Source organism: Myodes glareolus, chromosome 22 (assembly GCF_982192425.1).
Source record: "Myodes glareolus chromosome 22, mMyoGla1.1, whole genome shotgun sequence".
Lineage (NCBI taxonomy): Eukaryota > Metazoa > Chordata > Mammalia > Rodentia > Cricetidae > Myodes > Myodes glareolus.
Genome location: NC_142047.1, coordinates 7660153 through 7682669, shown reverse-complemented (window position 1 = coordinate 7682669; position 22517 = coordinate 7660153). Strand labels below are relative to the sequence as shown.

Below are 22517 nucleotides of genomic sequence, written 5' to 3'. Positions count from 1 at the left end.
AGAGGCAGGAGAGAGGCAGCTAAGAACAGATGTTTACAGGAAGATCCTACTGTCTGATTCTACATAGTATTTTTTTTTACATGTGCTTATTTGGTATCTTAATCACTGCTGTATTGCTGTGAAGAATCTCCATGACCTAGGCAGCTCTTAGAAGAGAAAGCATTTAATTTAATTCAGTTTCAGAGGTTTTGTCCATTATTTTCACTGTGGGGAGCATGGCAGGAAGTGTGCATGGCCCTGGAGCAATAACTTAGAGCTGCATCCTGATCTCAGGAAGGGAAGGAAGGAAGGGGCTGTGGGAGAGACAGACACTAGACTTGGCTTGGACTTTTGAAACTTTAGAGCCCACCCACAGTGACATACTTCCTCCAACCAGGCCACACCTCCTAATCCTTCTCAAACAAGTACCTCTCCTTGGTGACTTAGCATTCAAATATATGAGTCTATGGGACCATTCTTATTCGAACCACCACATTTGGTAAACAGTACTTTCTGAAAATTAGTGATTTCAGGTCATCATTCATTTCAGTTACCATTCCATTTGCTGCAGTCTTCAGTTAGAGTTGTGTGTTCTTTATTCCTGTTTGCTAATTTGTCTTTTTTTCTTGTTTGTAAAGGAAACTTTTCAGTATACACTTTTCAAGTGGGCTGAAGAGCTTGATGCACTCAGTCGAGTTCAGGACTTACTTGGTTGCTATGAGCAGGCCTTGGAACTCTTTCCTGATGATGAAGTGATTTGCAATAGTATGGGAGAGCATCTCTTCAGGTTTGTAGTGACTTCACTCTTACTTGTTGAAGACTGTTCTTTATCAGTCCAAAGCAAGTGTAAGTTATGCATTAATTTTGTTAGTTTTGAGATGGAGTCTTTCCGCCAGCTCAGTCTGGGCTGGAATTTGTGGACTTATGAGATGTTTTAGCCTGAGACTACATGTATGCACTATCATGCCTATAGATAGCGTGATTTAAATAGGGAAAGGTTAATGTAAGTACTTAACTATAACAGGATCAAAAGAATGAGCAATTAGTAATAAGGAGAACTCAAAAGAATGTAAGAATAGTAAATATGGTATGTAATCTGGCAATTTAAAATTAGATTTATTTTATGTGTGCACATTTGGGTATATGTCTGCATTTGTACACATGTGTGGGTAATGTACTGTAATGTGCCTATGGATGTCAGAGGACAACTTTTGGGAGTTGGTTCTCTCCCTCTACCATGTTGGTTTTGGTACTGAACTAAGGTTTTCAGGCTTAGTGGGAAGAACCCTTATCTGCCGGGCCATCTTGCTGGCCATCGCAGTTTTATAGTTTATTGTTTAAGGGTTTGATCCATGGAGACTGAGGAAGTATTGAAGGAAGCAGTTTCTTTACTGAATTCAGAGCCTATCTTTGTTTGAAAAGGCACTGCTGTGGTTCATGGGATGTCTTGCCAGAAAGTCTTTAGAACTTGCTAGAATTTTTCCTTTTGGGGTGCCAAAGAAAGCCTGATGGGGAAGTATAAAATTGGGAGCACTCTGCTGATGAGACTCCACTGGGTAGAGTCAAGGATAAGCTGCCATCATTGCTGCTGGCGCCACACCGTCGGATGCTGCGTCCCCATGCGTAGGGAGGTAACTTATGTAGACATCGAGGCACACCGAATCACTCATCATCAGTTCAAACAGTGAAAATCTTCATCCATCTAAGTACTTATGAGACAGTCAAAGGTCAGCCTTGTAAGTAGGCTTCTCAGAGGTCCCCAGTCAGGCCTGCCATATAAACTCTGTGCACACCAGTAAGCCATACACATTCCTGAGAAATTACAGGACTACAATAAAAGGTTAGCATTGCCTCTGCATTTGAAAGTTTAAAGAAATGGGAGAAAGAACATGGTTCTGCCAAATTGACAAGTTGCAATTTCAAATGTAAGAGTTTACTAAATGAGTCTCATTTTATATATTTCTTCTAGTTATTCTCATGCATTCCTCTATCTTGCATCCTCTCAGGTCATTGATGTTATTAGTAATGAATCAAAAAGCATCTTAGTGCACACAGAATTTCTCTTAAATATATCTAGATTCTGTTGGCTGTTGATAATTATTTTAGTTAGGGTTTCTATTGCCGTGAAGAGCCACCATGACCATGACAACTTTTAAAGGAAAATATTCCATTGTGGCCGTAGCGTCCAGTTTCAGAGATTAGTCCGTCATCATCATACTGGGACATGACAGAGTGCAGGCAGACATGGTGTTGCTGGAGCGGAGAGTCCTACATCTTGATCAGCAAGAGGAAGTGACCTGAGACACTGGGCATGGCTTAAGCATACATGAGATCTTAAGCCCGCCCCCACAGTGACACACTTCCTTCAACAAGGCCGTACCTACTCCAACAAAGGCACATCTAATAGTGCTACTCCCTACATTCAGACTAGCACAATAATCTACCTAGTAGTTTTGTCTCCTACTCCCAAGGGGCCCTTCCCTGACTCAGGACTGTGCAGGGCTAGGGCTCTGGAGAAGGGAGTGTATGCATTCTTTTCAGTTCTGACAAATTAATTGAGCAGTAGTCTTCCTTTGTTACACATTTTGGTTCAGCATGACGAGGCTTGTTCACATTAATATCATATGTTTTCTACTGTGACGTGTGCTATGCAGTTCCAGAAAATATAGAGATACCTTTATCTTCAGGGTAAGAAAGAATAACATATACTGACCTTAAATATTTCAGTTTTAAACTAAAGCTTGAATGCCTGTAATTTAACATAGTGTTGTCCTTTTGTTAGTTGATCTCATCTGTCTATGCCTAAAATGAATAGTCATGATTAAGTTTCTTTAGAATGGATGGCGAATAAAGGTGCTTGTGAAGAAACAAGTGAGAATTCTCCTTGTTCTGCTCTGTTGAATGAGTGGTCTGTAAATTACTGATTTGTGACAGCCGTGTATAGAATTTGATAGTAGTGGACATCTCTGATCAAGGAGCTCATGGGCGAACAAAGTATAGACCAGTTTTGGATGCTACTGAATTCCGATATCCTGTGAGACACATACTGGTTGTGGGCAGTGCAGTCAGCCTATGAGTAACTATTTTAAACAGTGTCGGAGTTTTTCACTACAGTTTGAGAAGCAACATTCAGATGACTTGGTAGTATTTCCCCCTTTCTAAAATTTTTTATATGCTCATATTCAGTACACACTAATGCCTTTGACACCCCCACTCCCACCCCCAGAATCTCTGCGATGCATAGGTGGAAATTCAGAAGTCAGGAGAGTGCCATCCCCACAGAAGGAGAAATTTACCAAGGAGTAGACTGCTCTGGGGTGTGGGATAGTGATGAAGGCTTGGTCAGTGCGTAAACAGAGGCACTGTAACTAATCACATAGAGTTGAAGTATTCTGTTTTTCCCCCTCTAGAATGGGCTTTCGAGATGTGGCAGCTGGGTATTTTCATAAAGCAGTGAAACTCAACCCTGATTTCAGTGATGCAAAGGAGAACTTCTATCGTGTTGCAAACTGGCTGGTGGAGCGCTGGCACTTCATCATGCTCAATGACACCAAGAGGAACAGGATTTACAATGCAGCCATCCAGAAGGCAGTGAGCTTGGGGTCCAAGAGTGTTTTAGATATTGGCGCAGGAACTGGAATACTGAGGTTTGTTAAAATTATTGTTTTATTATTATATTTATGTGAATAAACAGTTTTGTTAGCTACCAGAATTGTAACATTGGTATATAAGAATAGCAGTTGTTTCTCAAAATATTGTTAGAGTATTCATGCAGCTGTTCTTTTCTTTCTTTATTTTTGAGGCAGGGTTTCTCTGTGTAACAGTTCTGGCTGTTCTGGAACTCACTTTGTAGACCAGGCTGGACTTAAACTCACAGAGATCCGCCTCTGCTTCCTGAGTGCTGGGATTAAAGACATATGCCACCAATGCCCGGCTTGATGCAACTATTAGCATTGTAATTTTTACTCTCAAAAATTCAAGAAAACTAAGGAAAACTTGGGGTTATTGAAATTCTGAATAATGAATTTTAGAGTATTTTTATGTTAAGATTCTGGTGGATTCTAGAAAGCCCATTAAGCAAACTTCTTGTCAGTCATGTCTTAATTGTGTGGATGCTGAGCTGGGTGTGGTGGTGCATGCCTTTAATCCCAGCATTTGGGAGGCAGAGGCAGGAGGAGCTCTGTGACTTTGAGGCCAGCCTGGTCTACAGAGTGAGTTGCGGGACAGCCAATGCCATATAGACAGACCCTGTCTGAAAAAACAAAAAGCAAAACAAAACAAAAAACTGTGTGGATGGATGTCATTATTTACTGGATTGTTTTTAAAAGGTATCCTAGTTCATTCTTTCTTTTATTTATTATTATTATTGTTGTTATTATTACTATTTTCATTTTTTTTTTTGAGATAGGGTTTCTCTGCATAGCCCTGGCTGTCCTAAAACTTCCTCTGTAGACTAGGCTGTTCTTGAACTCACAGATCCACCTGCTTCTACCTCCCAAGTGCTGAAATTAAAGATGTGCTCCAACATACTCAGATCTTTTTATCTTAATTTTTAAAAGTCTTTTTTTTTTTTTTTGGCGTTTTTTGAGACAGGGTTTCCCTGTGTAACAGTCTTAGCTGTCCTGGAATTAGTTCTTCTTGAATTCACAGAGATCTACCTGCCTCTGCCTCCAGAGTGCTGGGATTAAAGGCATGCGTCACCACTGCCGGGACTAAAAGTCTTTTTGAGATAGTGTCTCACTATGTACCTTTGGCTGTCCTGGAACTTGCTGTGTAGAGTAGGCTGGCCTGGAGCCCACAGGGATCCACCTGCTTCAACTTCCTAAGTGCAGGGTTTAAACGCATGCACTACCATACTTGGCCTTATCTTAGCTAATTAATTTTAATTAGATTATATATAAAATATACATATCTAATATATATTAAATATAATTTATTTTTATATATAATATAAATATATATTGGTTTTTCAAGACAATTTCTCTGTGTACCTCTGGTTGTTCTGGAACTCATTCTGTAGACCAGGCTGGCCTTGAACTCAAAGAGATCTACCTGCCTCTGCCTCTTGAGTGCTGGGATTAAAGATGTGCTCCATCAGGGACAGGAGAGATGATTCAGAGGTCAAGAGCACTGGCTGTTCTTCCAGAGGTCCAAAGTTTAATTCCTAGCAATCACATGGTGACTTACAACTATCTATAATGAGATCTGGTGCCTATAGGCATATGTGGAGACAGAATATCATATATGTAATAAATAAATCTTAAAAAAAAGATGCGCTCCATCACTGCCTGGTTTAATTATATTATTATTACTGTGTATGTCTACATATTTTTTTTCTTTTTTTTTTGGTGGTGAGAAGCTGTTTATTTTTGCTCAAACAGAGAGAATTGATGATTATCCATTAGTAACATCAGTGAACAATTAGATTTAATGAAGTAGGTGAGGATGAATAGGGGTTCATACAGAGGTGAAGAGCCAAGATTAGAAAACAGCTAACCTTTTTCTTTTTATCTAGAAAAACTAACTAATGACTTCTGATAGCACACATTTGAAAAATAGAGGAATAGTGAGATTTTTCTCTTCTTTTTTTTAATTTAGAAAAGTTTATTAATTTATAAAAGTTTCCATTTCCGCCCCTCCTCCCAACACCCTCCCACTCTCCCTACTCCCTCTCCTCCTCCCTCTCCATCCCTAAGAGCAGTCAGGGTTTCCTGCTCTGTGGGAAGTTCATGTTCCTCCCCCCTCTCTCCAGGTCCAGGAAGGTGAGCATCCAAACAGACTGGATCCCAAAAATCCAGTATATGCAGAGGAAACAAGTCCCAGTGTCATTGTCAGTGTCTTCTCAGAAAGACCCCATGCCATCCACATTCAGAGAATCTGGTTGGATCACGTGCTCGTTCAGTCCCAGTCAACTGGCCTTGGTGAACTCTCATTAGATCAGTCCCCTTGTATCAGTGGGTGATCGCATCCCTCGCGGTCCTGATTTCCTTTTTCATGTTCTTCCTCCTTCTGCTCCTCATTTGGACCTTGGGGGGCTCAGTCCGGTGCTCCAATGTGGGTCTCCGTCTGTATCGCCATCCATCGTCGGATGAAGGTTTCCTCTGGTCTTACCTTCTCTGCTCACGTTCTCTTTCCTTCTGCTTCTCGTTTGGACCTAGGGAGTTAAGTCCAGTGTTCCAATGTGTGTCTCTGTCTCTATCTCCATCCATCGCCAGATGAAGGTTCTATGGTGATATGCAAAATATTCATCAGTATGGTTATGGGCCAAGGCCGGTTCAGGCACCCTCTCCTCTGTCCAGAGAACAATCTGGGGATCTCTCCTTGGACCTGGGATCCCCTGTATAATCAAGTCTCTTATAAACCCTAAAATGACTCCCTTAGTTGAGATATATACTTCCCTGCTCCCATATCCATCCTTCCTCCCTCCCCCATCCCAATCCCCCAAGCTTTCCCCATTCCTCCCCTATCTGTTCTCTCAACCCTCTCCCCTTCCAACAACCCTCCCACCCCACCATGCACCATGCACCCAAGGTTGCCTGACACTCTTGTCTACTTCCAATCTCCAGGAGGATAACTACATGATTTTCTTCAGGTTCACCTTCTTATTTAGCTTCTCTAGGATCACGAATAATAGGCTCAAAGACCTTTAATTATGGCTACAATCCACTTATGAGTGAGTACATACCATATTCCTCTTTTTGGGTCTGGGTTACCTCACTCAGTAAAGCGTTTCCTATGTCCACCATTTGCATGCAAAATTCAAGATGTCATTGTTTTTTTACCGTTGAGTAAAGCTCTAATGTATATATGTTCCACACCTTCTTTAACCATTCTTCTATTGAGGGGCACCTAGGTTGTTTTCCATGTTCTGGCTATTACAAATAGTGCTGCTATGAACATAGTTGAACAAATGCTTTTGTGGTATGATAGGGCATCTCTTGGGTATATTCCCAAGAGTGGAATTGCTGGGTCTTGAGGGAGGTTGACTCCCAGTTTCCTGAGAAACCGCCATACTGATTTCCACAGTGGCTGCACAAGTTTGCATTCCCACCAACAATGGATGAGAGTTCCCCTCACTCCACATCTTCTCCAGCATAGGCTATCATTGGTGTTTTTGACTTTAGCTAATCTGACTGGTGTAAAATGGTATCTCATAGTTGTTTTGATTTGCATTTCCCTGATTGCTAAGGATATTGAGCATGACCTTAAGTATCTTTTGGCCATTCGAAGTTCTTCTGTTGAGAATTCTCTGTTCAGATCCGCACCCCATTTTTTAATTGGGTTAATTAGAGTTTTAGTGTCTAGTTTCTTGAGTTCTTTGTATATTTTGGAGATCAGGCCTTTGTCTGATGAGGGGTCGGTGAAGATCTCCCAGTCAGAAGGTAGCCTTTTTGTCTTACTGACGGTATCCTTTGCTTTACAGAAGCTTCTCAGTTTCAGGAGGTCCCATTTATTCATTGATTCTCTTATTGTCTGTGCTACTGGGGTTCTACCTAGGAAGTGGTCTCCTGTGCCTATGTCTTGTAGACTACTTCCCACTTTCTCTTCTATCTGGTTCAAAGTGGTCAGATTAATGTTGAGGTCTTTAATCCATTTGGACTTGAGTTTTGTGCATGGTGATAGATATGGATCTACTTTCATTCTTCTACAGGTTGACATCCAGTTATGCCAGTACCATTTGTTAAAGATGCTTTCCTTCTTCCATTGCATACCTTTAGCTCCCTTGTCGAAAATCAAGTGTTCATAGGTATGTGGGTTAATATCTGGGTCTTCTATTCGATTCCATAGGTTGACTTCTCTGTTCTTATGCCAGTACCAAGCTATTTTCAATAGTATAGCTCTGTAATAGAGTTTGAAGTCAGGGATGGTTATACCTCCAGAAGTTCCTTTATTGTATAAGATTGTTTTGGCTGTCCTGGGTTTTTTGTTTTTCCATATAAAATTATTATTCTCTCAAGGTCTGTGAAGAAGTTTGATGGAATTTTGATGGGGATTGCATTGAATCTATAGAGAAATCTGGAGAGAAACACAAGGAGAAGCATTCTATAGTGGTATACACATGGTGTGCGCTGTGTGTCCCAGGAAGGTTTACAGAGAAGAGTGCGATGGGAAGGGAGGTGAATGAATGACCTTGTTTGAGTGTAGTTGTAGGAGAGGGAATTTTTTGGCACGCACAGTGTCGGTGTTTGGGATTTTGGCACATCTCTGAAAGAGAAGATAGTAATGCTAGTTCAGTAATGTTCTAAGGTCCTCAGTGATTTCAGGCTCTAGACAGAGCTCTGAACTCCTCTGCTGCAGCCCACGTGCCGTATACATAGTACAGTTCATTTACTGTGTATACTGAATATAGGAAGACACTTCAGTAAAGTCCACTGTGTACAGAAGATATGTATTTAACATACAACAGCAGTTTATTTTTCAAAGAAATAATGATGACTTTGATATTTTTCTTTTTTGTTGCTAAGAGTTGAACTTGGTGCCTCACACATGGCCCGTGCGCTCTGCTGTTGAGCTGTATTTCGAGCCTACTTTTTATCTTCTTTCTGTTTTTAAATATGTATTTACTTTCATTTTGTTTGAGTGTTTGCCATGTGTGCCTGTCAAGTGTGTGTGTACCAGTTGAATGTGTATGTGCACCTGTCATGTGTGCAGTGTTTGTGGAGGTCAGACCCTGTGGGGCTGGAGCTAGAGATGGCTGTGAGCTGCTTGTGGTTCCTGGGAATTGAACCTGGGCCCTTGCCAGAGTAGCCACTGCTCTCAACCTCAGTCATCTCGCCACTTCCTCCATTATTGTTTTGAAGTCAGAGTTTTTCTGTGTAGCCCTGGCTGTCCTGGAACTCTGTCTGTATATCAGACTGACCTTTAACTTGCAGAGTTCTGCCTACCTGTGCTTCCTGAGTGCTGGGATTAAAGACGTATGCAAATGAAAATTGTGGACAGTATGGGAAAGTTATACCTGCGAGTGGTGTTATATTTGGGATGGCAGTAAGAGTGTTCAGAGATACGAAGACATCATAGGTAAGTGGGAGAAGAAGACTCTAAGTTGGGCAGTGGTGGCACATACCTTTATTTCCAGCACTGGGGATGGGGGTGGACAGAGGCAGGCAGATCTCTGATTTTGAGGCCAGTCTGGTCTACAGAGCAAGTTCTGACACAGCCAGGACTATCCAGAGAAACCCTGTCTCAGAAAGCTTCCCCATCTCTTTCCCCCTCCAAGAAGAAAAACACTACTTCCAAGCTTCGTGCATGCTTATCATGTTTAATTAGTCTTATGTAAGTAGAACTCTAGTATTGAAGCTAGCTTTTTCTAAGTGAACTTTTCCTACAACTTACTGTTGTCTTGGTGCGGGAAAATTGTCTGTATTCTGTCACTCAATCATATTTTAATAAAATGCTGATTGGCCAGGCAGGTAGTATAGGCGGGAAAACCAGACAGGAAGTAGAGGTGATGCAATGAGAACAGAATTCTGGGAAGCAGGGAGGTTCCTCTGCCATTCCTGTGCAGACCACCGAAGAGACAACATATAACCTGCCCAGCTGAAAAAGGTACTGAGCCATGTGGCTAAGATAGATAAGGATAATGGGGTAACATATGTTATAAAAACCAATAAGTAGCCTGACCTAATGAGCCAATCAGTTTATAATCTTATGGAGTCCTGTCTATGATTTCTCTTTGGGATTTGCCGGTTATGGGGTACCGGGCAGGACAGAAACCCCAACAGCCCGGCCCTCATGTTACATTGTCTCACTGGGTGAGAAGTTTGTGTAGAAAAATAGTAAGTTCAGATTGATTTTAATTGAAGTTCAAGTAAGGATTTCCAATGTGAAGATAAATTTTAGTATTGTTTTTCTTGATAACTTCATTAATAGTTATTAGTGATGTGATGTACATATTTTAGTTTTCCAAATTGTACAAAATGGAACACATCCATCTGCCAGATTTCATTCCTTTGAGAACCCTTGGGGTTACTTTCTGCAGTTAGTGGTGTTTAGTTGTATAAAGAACAAGCAAGTAGGACATTTAAATTACATATTCTCTCATCTCATCATTCTATTTTCAAACTGCCTAGCATATCATCATACAGAGATCCAAATCCCTCTTTTCGAATGGTTTTTACCATTCCTTAATGTGGGGAAACTCTCTTTAACCGCTGCCTGGCTTGGACGGCTGACCAGTGTGGCTGTTTTACATTCTGTTCTTCAGTCAAACTTTTTAAATTAAAATACAAATAAATCATCATTACACATACCTTTCAAAATAGCCACGAACAACATAAAATGTCTTGGGGTAATTCTAACCAAACAAGTGAAAGACCTGTATGATGAGAACTTTAAATCTTTGAAGAAAGAATTTAAAGAAGATATTGAAAAATGGAAAGATCTTCAATGTTCCTGAATATGTAGGATTAAAATCATACAACTGGCAATCCTACCAAAAGCAATTTACAGATTCAATGCAATACCAACCAATTCCCAGCATAATTCTTCATAGACCTCAAGAGAACAATAGTAAATTTTATATGGAAAAGTAAAAAACCTAGGATAGCCAAAATAAAAACAATCTTCTCCAATAAAGAAACTTCTGGAAGCATCACAATCCCTGACATCAAGCTCTATTACAGAGCTACGGTAATGAAAACATTTTGATTCTGACGTAAAAACAGACGGTTGGACCAATGGAGTTGAACTGAAGACCCTGATATTAACCCATAGTCCTATGAACACCTGATTTTTGACAAAGAAACTAAAAAAGAAATTATCTTCATCAAATTATGCTGGTATAATGGAATATCAGCATGTAGAAGATTGCAAATGGATCCATATCTATTGCCATACACAAAACTCATGTCTAAATGGATCAAAGGCCTCAACATAAATCCAACCACACTGAACCTCGTATAAGAGAAAGTGGGAAGTACCCTTGAAAGCATGGACACGGGAGACCACTTTCTAAATATAACACCAGTAGCACAGAAACTGAGGACAACAGTAAAGAAATGGGGCCTCATGAAACTGAGAATCTTCTGTAAAGCAAAGGACATGGTCAACAACACAAAACGGCAGCCTACAGAATGGGAAAAGATCTTCACTAACTCCATATTGGACAGATTGCTGATCTCCCAAATATATAAAGAACTCAAGAAATTAGACATCAAAACACTGAATAAACTAATTAAAAAAATAAGGTACAGATCTAAAGAGTGAATTCTCAACAGAAGAATCTTAAATGGCCAGAAGACACTTAAGGACATGCTAAGCATCTTTAGCCATCAGAGAAATGCAAAGCAAAACAACTCTGAGAAACCATCTTATACCTGTCAGAATTGCTAAGATAAAAAACGCTGATGACTGCTTATGTTGGAGGGGATGTGGAGTAAGGAAAATGCTACTCCTTTTGCTGGTGGGAATGCAAATTTGTACAGTTGTTGTGGAAATCAGCATATTGTTTTCTTAGGAAATTAGGAATCACAATACCAGCAATACCATTTTTGGGCATATGCCTAAAGGAAGCACACTCACTGCACAATACATTTGCTCAACTATGTTCCTAGCAGCATTATCTGTAGCAGCCAGAACCTGGAAACAACCTAGATGTCCCTCAACTGAAGAATGGATAAAGAAAATGTGATACATTTCCACAATGATATACTACTCAGTGGTTTAAAAAAAAGAAAAAGAAAAAAATGACATCTTGAAATTTGCAGGCTGAAGTAGCATTTCATTTGTTTTTTAATAAATAAGATTGCTTGAAGATCAGAAAAGTAAAACAGCCACACTGGCCAGTCCTACAGGCATCAATGACACACACCTTTAATCCCAGTAGCCACACTAGCTTGCCATAGAAACCAGGCGATTGTTTACTCCCAGAACTAGAGAGGATTATAATACAGAAGGAGACAATCTCAGTCTCCTTCTCAGAGACAGTCTCATCTGAGGTTTCCTGGAAGCAGGTCGCCGTTTCGAACTGAGGTAGAGGTAAGAGTCAGTGGCTGGGTGTTTTGCTTTTCTGACCTTCCAGTTGAACCCTAATTTCTGTCACTGGATTTTTATTAATTGTGCTTCAGCAGGCAAATGGACGGACCTCAAAAAATCATCCTGAGTGAGGTAACCCAGACTCAGAAAGACAAATATAGTATGGCCTCACTCGTAAGTTGCTATCAAACATAAAACAAAGGATAACCAACCCAGAGGGGTCCACAACCCAGAGAAGTTAGACCCCTCATCCAGAAACAGTTGGTAGCAGATGCAGAAATCTACAGCTAACCCCTGAACTGAGCTCCCGGAATACAATCAAAGAGAGGGAGGCATGTCCTGACACTCACTCTGTAGACCAAGATGGCCTCAAACTCAGAGATCCACCTGCCTCTGTCTCCCAAGTGAGTGCTGGGTTTAAAGATCCTTTCATTACCACTGATTCTGCCCAACTATGTCTTACTTTTTGAATGTACATGAGGTTCTACTTATGAAGAAATGATTAGCAACAAATTAAAATTCCCAATTGAATATACTCTTTAAATGCAAGGGCAAAGGTCTCTAGAGTTTGTCGAGTGTCTCCTGTGCTGCGAGCTTTACGTGAACATTGATGTGAAAGGGTATTCTATCTATTGTTACTTTCATTGGTTAATAAAGAGACTGCCTTGGCCCTCTGATAGGACAGAAAATTAGGTAGGCGGAGTAAACAGAACAGAATGCTGGGAAGTGAACAGTGAGGCAGACGCCATGGAGCCAGCCACCAGGTCAGACATGCTGAATCTTTTCCGGTAAGCACCTCGCGGTGCTACACAGATTATTACAAACGGGTTAATCAAGATGTGAGAGTTAGCCAGTAACTAACTCTCTACAGATAATGGGCCAGGCAGTGTTTAAATGAATACAGTTTGTGTGTTGTTATTTCTGGGGCTAAGCTAGCCGTGCAGGAGCCGGGCAGGATGAAAAGCAGGCCTGCCCGCAGCTCCTCACTACAGAACATTACTTTGACAGTAGAAGTAAGAGAATGCGTGCTATTTAGTGCTATTTACTGTTTGCAGTCATAAGTGCTGCAAAGTTCTCATGTTTGTAAATACATAGGCAAAAGTTCCAGCCCAGATCTTTATTGTTTTGTTTGCTGTCTTCTCAAATTAATGGTTTCCATTCAGATGAGCACTAATGTAAATTTAAATAAGTTAAAGTCATTAGGACAGTGTCTCTTAGCCTGTGGGTCGTGACCCTTTGGAGGAGGTTGAGTGACGCTATCACAAGAGTCACCTCAGACGATCAGAAAACAAATATTTACATTACAGTTCATAACAGTAGCAAAATTACAGTCATGATGTAGCAGTGGAAATAATTTTACAGTTGAGGTCTCCACAATATAAGGAACTGTATAAGGGTCGCAGCGTGAGGAGGGTTGAGAACCACTGTGCTAGGTAATGGCATCTCATCTCACCCAGGGCTGAAGGCTCCCGAGACAGAGAACATTTCGGTTTTTGTCAGGATCTTAGGGGTTGAACCTAGACTGTGGCACGTGCTAGGCGAGCCTCTTTCCTACAGTTTCACTTCCTGCTTGGGGTTTGTCTTTTAAAGCCAGAACAGGCCTGAGGAAAGCCGATGGCGGACCACCCTAGCTTGTTTATGCCTGTACTGGTGGGTGATAGGAAGATTTGTGTGTACGATGTGCCCAGAGAGCCCAAGAAGTGTTGAATAAGATCCCTTTCTAACGTCTTGAAGAAAGAATGATGCTCATGGCACATGCTTTGGGGTGGAGGTGGCTGAAGGAAGGGCCTTTTGTCATGAAAGTTTAAAAATGTAGCCAGAAGTCCCTTTTAATTCACCTCTTCTTCGGGGTGGGGGGGCGCACAGCTGTTTTAAGTTCAGTTTTATCACACTGAGCAGTCCTGGGTTTTCAGGTCATTCCTGACCAGACACAGTGTCCAGGGAGAGGTGGGAGCACAGCTGTGAAGTACCCCGCAGCTGTTTGTTTATTTTAAGAGTTTTTATTTGAATTATTTCTTACACCACACACACCTTGTAAAGATTTTAGTTTTATAAGCAATGTCTGTCTGTTTAACACTCTGAAGGAAAACAGAACAGAAATGAAAAGGCCCGGTATTACCCTCTTATATGTTGTTTGTTCCATGGATTATTTGTTTGAAGTGTGTGTTCCAGGCTTGCTCTTCTTTCCGTGTGTGTGCATTTGCACATACGCACTTTTCCAGAATAAAATAAATGACCCCGTGGCTTTGCTGCCTGCTTCTGTCATCTGGCACTACACCACTGGCATGTTTTTCTTCATCCGAGAGAGAGAGAGAGAGAGAGAGAGAGAGAGAGAGAGAGAGAGAGAGAGAGCTGACTGTTCAGTAGACGTCTGATGTCCTGTGATCCCATACCTGGGCAGGGGAGGACTGACTGCGAGGATGGACTGTGGATTGACATTGAGGGAAATACATATTCAATTTATAAAACCTCGTTCTTTATTATTTTTGTTCCTTACTAGATTCCTAGACTCTGTTTTCTTACCCACTTTATATTTCTTCTCAGGAATTAAAGAGTCTTGCAACTAAAGAGCCACACCCCCTCAGTGTTCCTGCTACTAAAGAAGGCGTGCTGGATGCTGTCATGGTTTGGTTTGTTCTCCAGCTGGATGACGAATACAGTCTGTCCACAAGTCCTGGGGAGGAAACCTGCTGGGAACAGGCTGTTTATCCAGTACAGGGCCTTGCAGGTAAGTATTATCTCTTTAAAACTCACTTATATGTGGCTTTTAGACATAAAGCAAAGAAAACCAGCCTACAATTCACAATCCCAGAGAACCTAGACAACGATGAAGACCCTAAGAGAGACATACATGGATCTAATCTACATGGGAAGTAGAGAAAGACAAGATCTCCTGAGTAAATCTCCTGAGCATGGGGACCATGGGAGAGGACTGAAGGGAAGGGAAGACACAGGGAACACAATTGGGGGCAGGTGGAGAAACAGCTCAGCAGTTAAGAGCACTGACTGCTTTTCCAGAGGACCCGAGTTCAATTCTGGGCACCCACTGGCAGCTCAGAACCATCTATACCCATAGTCCCATTGGATCCGAAAGCCTCTTCTGATATGCAGACAAACCATCCATGTACATTTTAAAAGTGCATAAATAAATCTTAAAAATGAACTCAAACTTCTTCCCATGGAACCAATCAAACAAACAATTTTTTTGTTCACTCTAAGTAATTGAGTCAGTGACCGAAAAGAAAAACAGAATCACTTTGGAGATGAAGTTTTCAGCAAAAGAGTGTTGCTTCAGTATTTCAGAATTTCCACATTCTTTGTCCCAAAGTCAATTTGAGAACTATGTGTTGTTAAGAAGAGAGACTGAAGCCAGCTGTGGTAGTGCATGCTGTTGATCACTGGACTGTGGAGGCACTAAGAGCAGGCACACCTCTGGGAATCCAAGGCCTGTCTGGTCTGTGTAGTGAGTGTGGGCCAACCTTGGCTGCACACTGAGCCCCATTCTCAAGAACTAAAAGGAGAGATTCAGTCATTGCCTTGGGAAGTGGGAGAGAGGGGCTGAGAGTTCCTGGCGATGGGGTTGAGAGTGCATATTGTCAAGATGCATTGTTTATGTCTATGAAATTGCCAAAAGAGTAAATAGAAGCTATTCTATTAAAAAGCAAAAACTACTGTTCAGTGCCATACACCTTTGATCCCAGCACTCCAGAGGCAGTTCAGGGCCGGCCAGCTTTACATAGTGAGACTCTGTCTCTAAATAAAGATTTAAAGTTACTCTATTGCATGCTCCTTAGCTGTAATTCTCATTAATCATTTTATAATTTCAAGTGGTACTTATCAGTAGATGAAAGAAATGTTGCTTTAAAATTAAAAAAAAAAAAGCCAGGTGGTGGTGGCACATGCCTTTAATCCCAGCACTCTAGGATTAAAGCATGCGAATCTCTGTCAATTAGTGGCCAGCCAGGTCTACAAGAGCTAGTTCTAGGACAGGCACCAAAGCAACACAGAGAAACCCTGTCTCAAAACTCCCCTCTAAAACAAAACAACAAGAAAACAGAAATGAACCACTTCATGAATTTGCCTGTCGACCTTGCTCAGAAACCATGCTAGTGTTTGAGTTTTAGTATAAGTGCTTCTCACATGCGCACTGTCCTGTGCTTCTTCTTCCTTCTTCTTATTCTCCTATTTCCTTTTCCCTTTTCTTTTCTTCTTCCAAAAATGACCTAGAAAAGTATAAAGTGTGGGAGTACTGCACCCGTAGAGACCCTGATAACATTTGCGGAGCCCAGGTCATAAGAATGTATGGAGCGGGGCTCAGTGGATAAAGGTGCTTGCTGCCAGCCCTCATGACTTGAGTTTGATTTCTGGAGCTCATATAGTGGAGAAGAGAACTGACTCTCCCAAGTTGTCCTCTGACCACACACATGCCGGGGCGTGTGCACATGCCTTCAGTGAACAGATGTAGGAGCTAAAGTGCATACAGTTCTAGAAGTACAAATCTTACAGTTCTAAGAGAATGTGGGGATCTGTAAACTTCCCTTGGGAAAGGTTATATTAAAGACATTATCTATCTAGGAAAAAAATATAGCAGTTTGGTGGGTTTCTGTGTTTCCAACAGTAAGATATGTGGAAAAGTATGCATTTATAGGAAGTCCATGTCTGTGGTCTCTTTATCAGGGATCTGATTCGCCAAAGCAACTGTGGAATCTGTAGTCTGAAGATTCAGGTTCAGGTCTTGGCTCTCTTGTTGAATGACTTGCCAACAAAGATGTTAGAACTATTACTGGGTTCTAGCTGAAAATAGGACAGTGCTGTCTACCCTAGAGGGTTGTGGGAATGGTAAGATATAAATAAAAAAGCTTGGCTCTAAGAAAGTTACATTTGAAATCTATATTTGTTTATTTTTATTTTCTTAGATAATTTAAATATCCCTTGAAGAATCTTCAGGGAAAAGCCATTTTAAATGCTTAAACATAAAAATAACAACTTTTTGTTTTTGTTTTTTTTTTCCCTGTTAAAACTTTTGTTTCTGTGATGTATAGATGTTTTTGGGGGCGTGCACTTGTCATTGCATGCATGTGGTCAGAGGACAACCATTTCCTTCTACCTTTAAGGATTTCTAGGCACTGAATTCTAGTAGTTAGGGCTATGAAGCAGATTTTTTGGGCTCAAGCAACCTTTTTGCCTCAGCTCCCTGATGTCTGGTCCTGTCGGCGTGTACTGCCATTTCTGGGACAGATTGTATTTTTATCTGGCTCTATGGCTGAAGGACAGTTATCCATGACGGCTTAGAAATGGACCCTGTGAAACCTCAGAAAGGAGCAGAGGATAGTCCTTTCTGCAGGACTTAGCTTTCCCTTAAACCGTGATCTTCCTAAACATGTAAATTCCCAAATGCTTGAGGACTGTTAGATGCCATTGTGTTGAATACTTTCAATCTTTTGGAAATCACCTTTAGAGAAAAGACTGCCTATTTAAGCTAAAAGGAGGCTTGATATTGATCCTTGAATTTCATCTACCTTTGCTTATAGACAAAGCCTCTTTCTATCCCCACATCTTCCTCAGTTTGGCAGTACATCTTCTGATCTTAGAAAATAAACAAAACTGTAAGAAGCTGGGCTTTGTAGTACACATCTGCAATTCCAAATCTTAGGAGGTAGAGGGAGGAGAACAAGGAGTTCCCGGTCAACTTTAGTCACAGGCCAAGTTTAAGGTGCAGCTCAGTTGTAGCAAGAGACCCTAGCACTTTGGAGATGCCAATATCATGGGACAACTGCCAATAACAACAGCAGCCGTGGAATGGACCTGTTCAGAGCTTAAGGTGACAAGGGGACAATTTTGTTTTATGTCAGCTTGACACAAGCTAAAGTATCTGAGACAAGGGAGTCTCAATTAAGAAAATGCCTCCATGAAATGGGGCTGTAGGTGAGCCTGTAGGGCATTTTCATAATTAGCAATTGTTGGGTGAGGGCCCATTCTATTGTGGGTGGAACTACTCCTGGACTGGAGGTCCAGGGTTCTATAAGAAAGGAAATTGAGCAAGCCATGAGGAGCAAGCCAGTAAGCAGCACCCCTCCATGGCCTCTGTGTCAGCTCCTGCTTCTGACTTCCTTTAATGATGGGCTATAATGTGGAAGTATAAGCCAGAAAAACTCTTTCCTCCCCAGCTTGATTTTGGTCATGGTGTTTATTATAGCAATAGAACTAACTGTGACAATCAGTTACATATATTTTTTTTTCCTTTCTTACTAATGACGACTACTGGATAAATCCCGGGGACTGTGTGACAATGGAAGCATCTTGTCAAAATTGTTACCTAAGAATCCAGAGTATCAATTTCATGCATTTGGAACATGAAATGGAAGTTATAAAGCATTTTACCAAGAGTGAAGACTTGCTGTCTCTAGGAAATGAGGCTGAGCTCTGTAGTGCTCTGGCTAACTTTCAGACCAGTAGAGCAGATGCTCTGGAGCAGCCCTGTGTGTTAGAACCTGCAGAGGTTGCTTTGCTCAATAACATTCCATATCCTGAAGGCTTTAGGATGGCCATGAGGAAGGTGTTGTCTTCGCTGGCCCCAGAGAAACTGTGTCAGCCTATGGATCCTCAGTGTCAGGACTCTGAGATGAACTCTGGAAGTGGACAGAGTGCACCGAGCACCTCTGACCCTCTCTATGTGTTGGATGTGTCCGAAGGCTTCTCTCTTTTGCCTGTGATTGCTGGAACACTTGGTGAGGTTAAGCCCTACAGTTCTGTGTAGAAAGACCAGCATTGTGTTGCTTTGGACCTTACATCTGAAGCCAATCACTTCCCTAAGGCTGAGTTTTGGCTGAGACATATAGAAGATGAAGCTGTTGTGTTACAAAGGCCCAAATCAGATAAATCGTGGAGCATAATTATATTGGATGTCATTGAGCCATCTGGGCTCATTCAGCAGGAAATAATGGAAAAAGCTGCAATATCCAGGTAAAACAAAAACCATAAAATTGAATGGGGGATTTTGGGTTCAAAATGCACTTTCTTTTTTGAGTTTCGTAGGCGATGGGGTGAGATGAATGTCTTACTGTTTAACCATTCCTGACATTGGAGTTTGTTCTGCTGAGGGCCTCTGACAGGTCTGTGATAGAGGCTAGTTGCCTGGTTAGATTTTCCTTTCCTGAAATGGAGTTAGTCACCAGTGACTAACTGAATCTTCATAAAATCTCTGAATGGAAAGTTTACAGGCTTTCCAGAGGGGTAAACACATCAAATGTGGGGGAATAGTGGGCCTCAGGAGTGTCCCTCTCCCATAAAGGGCTATTTCTTCCTCTAACGCAACTTTTGCTTGGCATTCATGGTGCTACCTAGGCAGAGAGCCCACACTCTGAGCAGTTTGTTCCCCAGCAGACACCAGTTGGGTTTCTTTAATTCAGTTCAGTCTGGTCCTGCTGTCTGGAGGTAGGCAGAACCTACAGGACAGCCACAGCTTCAAAAGTCAGATGCACCGATGAACATGGTAGGTTGTCACCTGTGCTTCTACACCACCAGGCACAAATTAAAGTCCCCTTGGTTTATAAAACCCTCTTCAGATTTGGCTGAATTTGCTATCGCAGCTCACAGGACTTAGGGAAATGCTTGGCTTGGGTGAACCTATTTATTATATATGCGGAGCCAACAGGAGAGCTGCAGAGGGTGCAGAGTCTCCATGGTCTTCCCCCGACATGCTGACCAGGAACCTTCAGGTGCTGAGCTGCACAGGTCTCAGTGCTGTCTCTTCGGGAATTTGTGGGGCATCACTGGGTATTAGCGATAATTTAACCTGGCAGGGAAGTAAGACAGCAAGTTACTCTAGTCATTCCTAATTCTTTCTGGAGGACAAACCCAAGACTCCTGGAGTCCCTAGCACCTGGCATGGCCTTGGTATACACAAGAGTTCTTATTAATTTTTATTTCATTGACTTTGACAAGATGCCTATGTTTTAGGAGTTTTGTGCCAAAAAACAAACAAAAGGATCAACAACAAATACAAGATAAAGTGGAGTATTAGAGAAAGTCACCATTGCCCTATGTATGTCTTCTGTTTGGCTGTTCTTGAATGAGTTTGTCTTTGAAATGTTTTTAGATGTATTTATTTTAAGTGTATTTTGTCTACATGTACGTATATGTACCACATGTGTGCCTGGTGCCTGGAGAGATCAGAAGAGAATGTTGGATCCCTGGAGCTAGAGTTACAGATGGTTGTGAACGACCGTATGGGTGCTGGGAACCCAACTTGGGTCCTCTGCAAGAGCAACAAATGCTCCTAACAGCTGAGCTATCTCTCTAGCTTCTATTTCTGAGTTTAACCTTTGTAGCGTACCAGTGCATAGTGGTATTATGTTTTTCTTAGTTCTGTGAGGCATATTAGCAAGTTATCAGACACTTCCCTTAAAGAGGGAGTTGTGTGAACTCCACATGTCTATCAGTGACAGTGCACTGGACATCTGGGGTTAGGATTGGCATCTGAAGTGAGGCAGTTCTGTGGGACTGAACCCTAGAGAATGTTAGAGTGGACTAGCATCCACTGACAGAGAATTAATTAACTGGCTCTTTTTTTTGAAAAACTTGCCTTCCACTTTAGTGTGAGAATTTTAATAAATAAGGGAAAGCATTTATTAAGGTAAAAGTCAAGTTTATGGGCTGAAGGTATGGTTCAGTGTTGATAAGTTTGCTCTGGTATCCCCAGTACTACAAAGAGAAACCTAATAGAATGTCAGTGCCTGCTAAATGATTCATTTAGTAACAGGTAAATAACAAGTTAGTATGCACTGTTATTATTCTTAGAACTTTTCTTGAGTTTCAGGGTTTGGAAAGTTAAAGTAAATGGGCAGAAAATTAGCAAGTAAACAGGCTAATCTCACAACAGCTCACAAGCTAATAGGAATGGTTTTGTTGAGCGCTTTTAAGTCACTAATTTGAGATGTCACTAATTGAGATTGACTTTCCCTCACACCCACACAAGTCATTAGGAACAGTGTGGGAGAGCATAGGGTCAGCAAGTCACAGGCATCAGACAGATAAGTCATGACCTTGGACTAAGCTAATCCCTTTACTCGCCTCAGCACATTCTCACCTGAGCTTAGGGCAAGTCCTGTGTACATTAGTGCTCCACTCATTCCTGCTCTCCTGTGTGTCATTGTTGACTGTCCTCATTTGCTCCTCCTCACTTTGTTAAGGTAGGGTCGCTAAACACAGGGCTTGCTTCTTTGGTAGGTTTGGTCTTGAACTTGCACTGAGAATCAGTCTCTACCCCTGCAGTGCTAGGATCACAGCAGGCACCACTTTACCTGGATGCTATGGATCTGAGCTCTGGTCCTCACACTTGGAGTGCAGGTGCCTTGTCCACTGAGTTGTCTCCCCAGCTCCCAAGTCTTAATGATCTATTTAGGGAAACTATATAGCAAAAATGGAAACACTTATGCACATTATCTTTTTAGATATGTACAAACTGGCCAGATGGTAGGCTGTAATTTTTTTAAGTAGATCCTTACATCTTTAACTTGAGTGTAAAATTTACGATGACAGATACTTGAGGTGATCAGTGCCCACCTCTTTGTAGTCCTTGCTCTGGAAGTTCAAGTAGAAGACATCCCAGAGGACTCAGTAAAAACTAGGTTCCATATTTGAAAATGCGACAGATGAGGAACAGTCTCACTGTCTTAAGCACTACCTTGTATTCTGTTTCTGCTTCCTCCTATGGCTCAGGTCTGAGAAATAAGACTTCACAGTAGTTCACAGGACCTGAAGCTGCCTTGCTCCGGGAGCACCCGGCACCTCACACGTGAGGGTGCCAGCTTCCCACCTGTCACTGTTTGCTCCTAGTTCTCTGTCCAGGGCCAGCCTACTTCAGAAGCTACTTTTTAATAACCATGCCCAGTATTGATAATGCCATTTTTGTGGGACTACAGGGAGAATGAAGGTGAACAAGAGTGTGATTGCATTAAGTGCAGTTGCATGAGCAAGGGTCTTGTTAACCTTTATCTTGGCTTTCCTTTCTAGAATATTTCAGTTTACGTATATGTTTGCATTTGGAGAGTTTAGTCCTATAGAGTGACCACTTCAGAGACGTCACAGAATAGTTCAGAGAGCTTGCAGTATACTCTGTGCCCTCACGTACTGAGCTATTTGTAGTGTTATATTGTGAGACTGTCCTTTTTCCCAGTTAGACATTTACCTTGCCTGAAATGCTTGGGACCATCAGTGTTGCAGCTGCTTACACGTAATGATAGCTTGTGGAGAAAAGTTGAGTCTACACATAAAATTTATTCATGTTTCCTATTCATCTTACACACAGTTGTAGAGCAGCCAGAACTGTTTTTAGTGCACTTGTGTTTTGATGGTAGCCTAGTCATGAGGTCATACATAAAACTCTCCTTATATTATAGTGTAGGAGTGATCAAAAAGCACTGGAATTTATTCATTCATTCATTCGTTTGTTTGTTTGTTTATTTATTTATTTGTTTTCAAGACAGGATTTCCCTGTGTATCCCTGGCTTTCCTGGAACTCACAGCCTGTCTGTAGACTAGGCTGATCTCAAACTCAAGAGTTC

The 22517-nt window shown here is 41.5% G+C and overlaps 1 protein-coding gene across 3 annotated transcripts in view; it reads left to right on the top strand.

Moving 5' to 3' along the window:
- The window catches only part of LOC146890328 (protein arginine N-methyltransferase 9-like), a 51501-nt gene that overhangs the window by 4857 nt on the left and 24127 nt on the right, over positions 1–22517 (top strand). The window contains exons 2-5 of one of the 3 annotated variants that reach the window (XM_087900484.1): positions 618–766; positions 3390–3626; positions 14497–14680; positions 18249–18915. In XM_087900484.1, the coding sequence (XP_087756610.1) occupies positions 618–766; positions 3390–3626; positions 14497–14503 (393 nt within the window). In that variant the 3' untranslated portion in view covers positions 14504–14680; positions 18249–18915. The remainder of the gene's footprint in view (positions 1–617; positions 767–3389; positions 3627–14496; positions 14681–18248; positions 18916–22517) is intronic. The other 2 variants (XM_087900485.1, XM_087900483.1) reach the window with 2 other exon arrangements.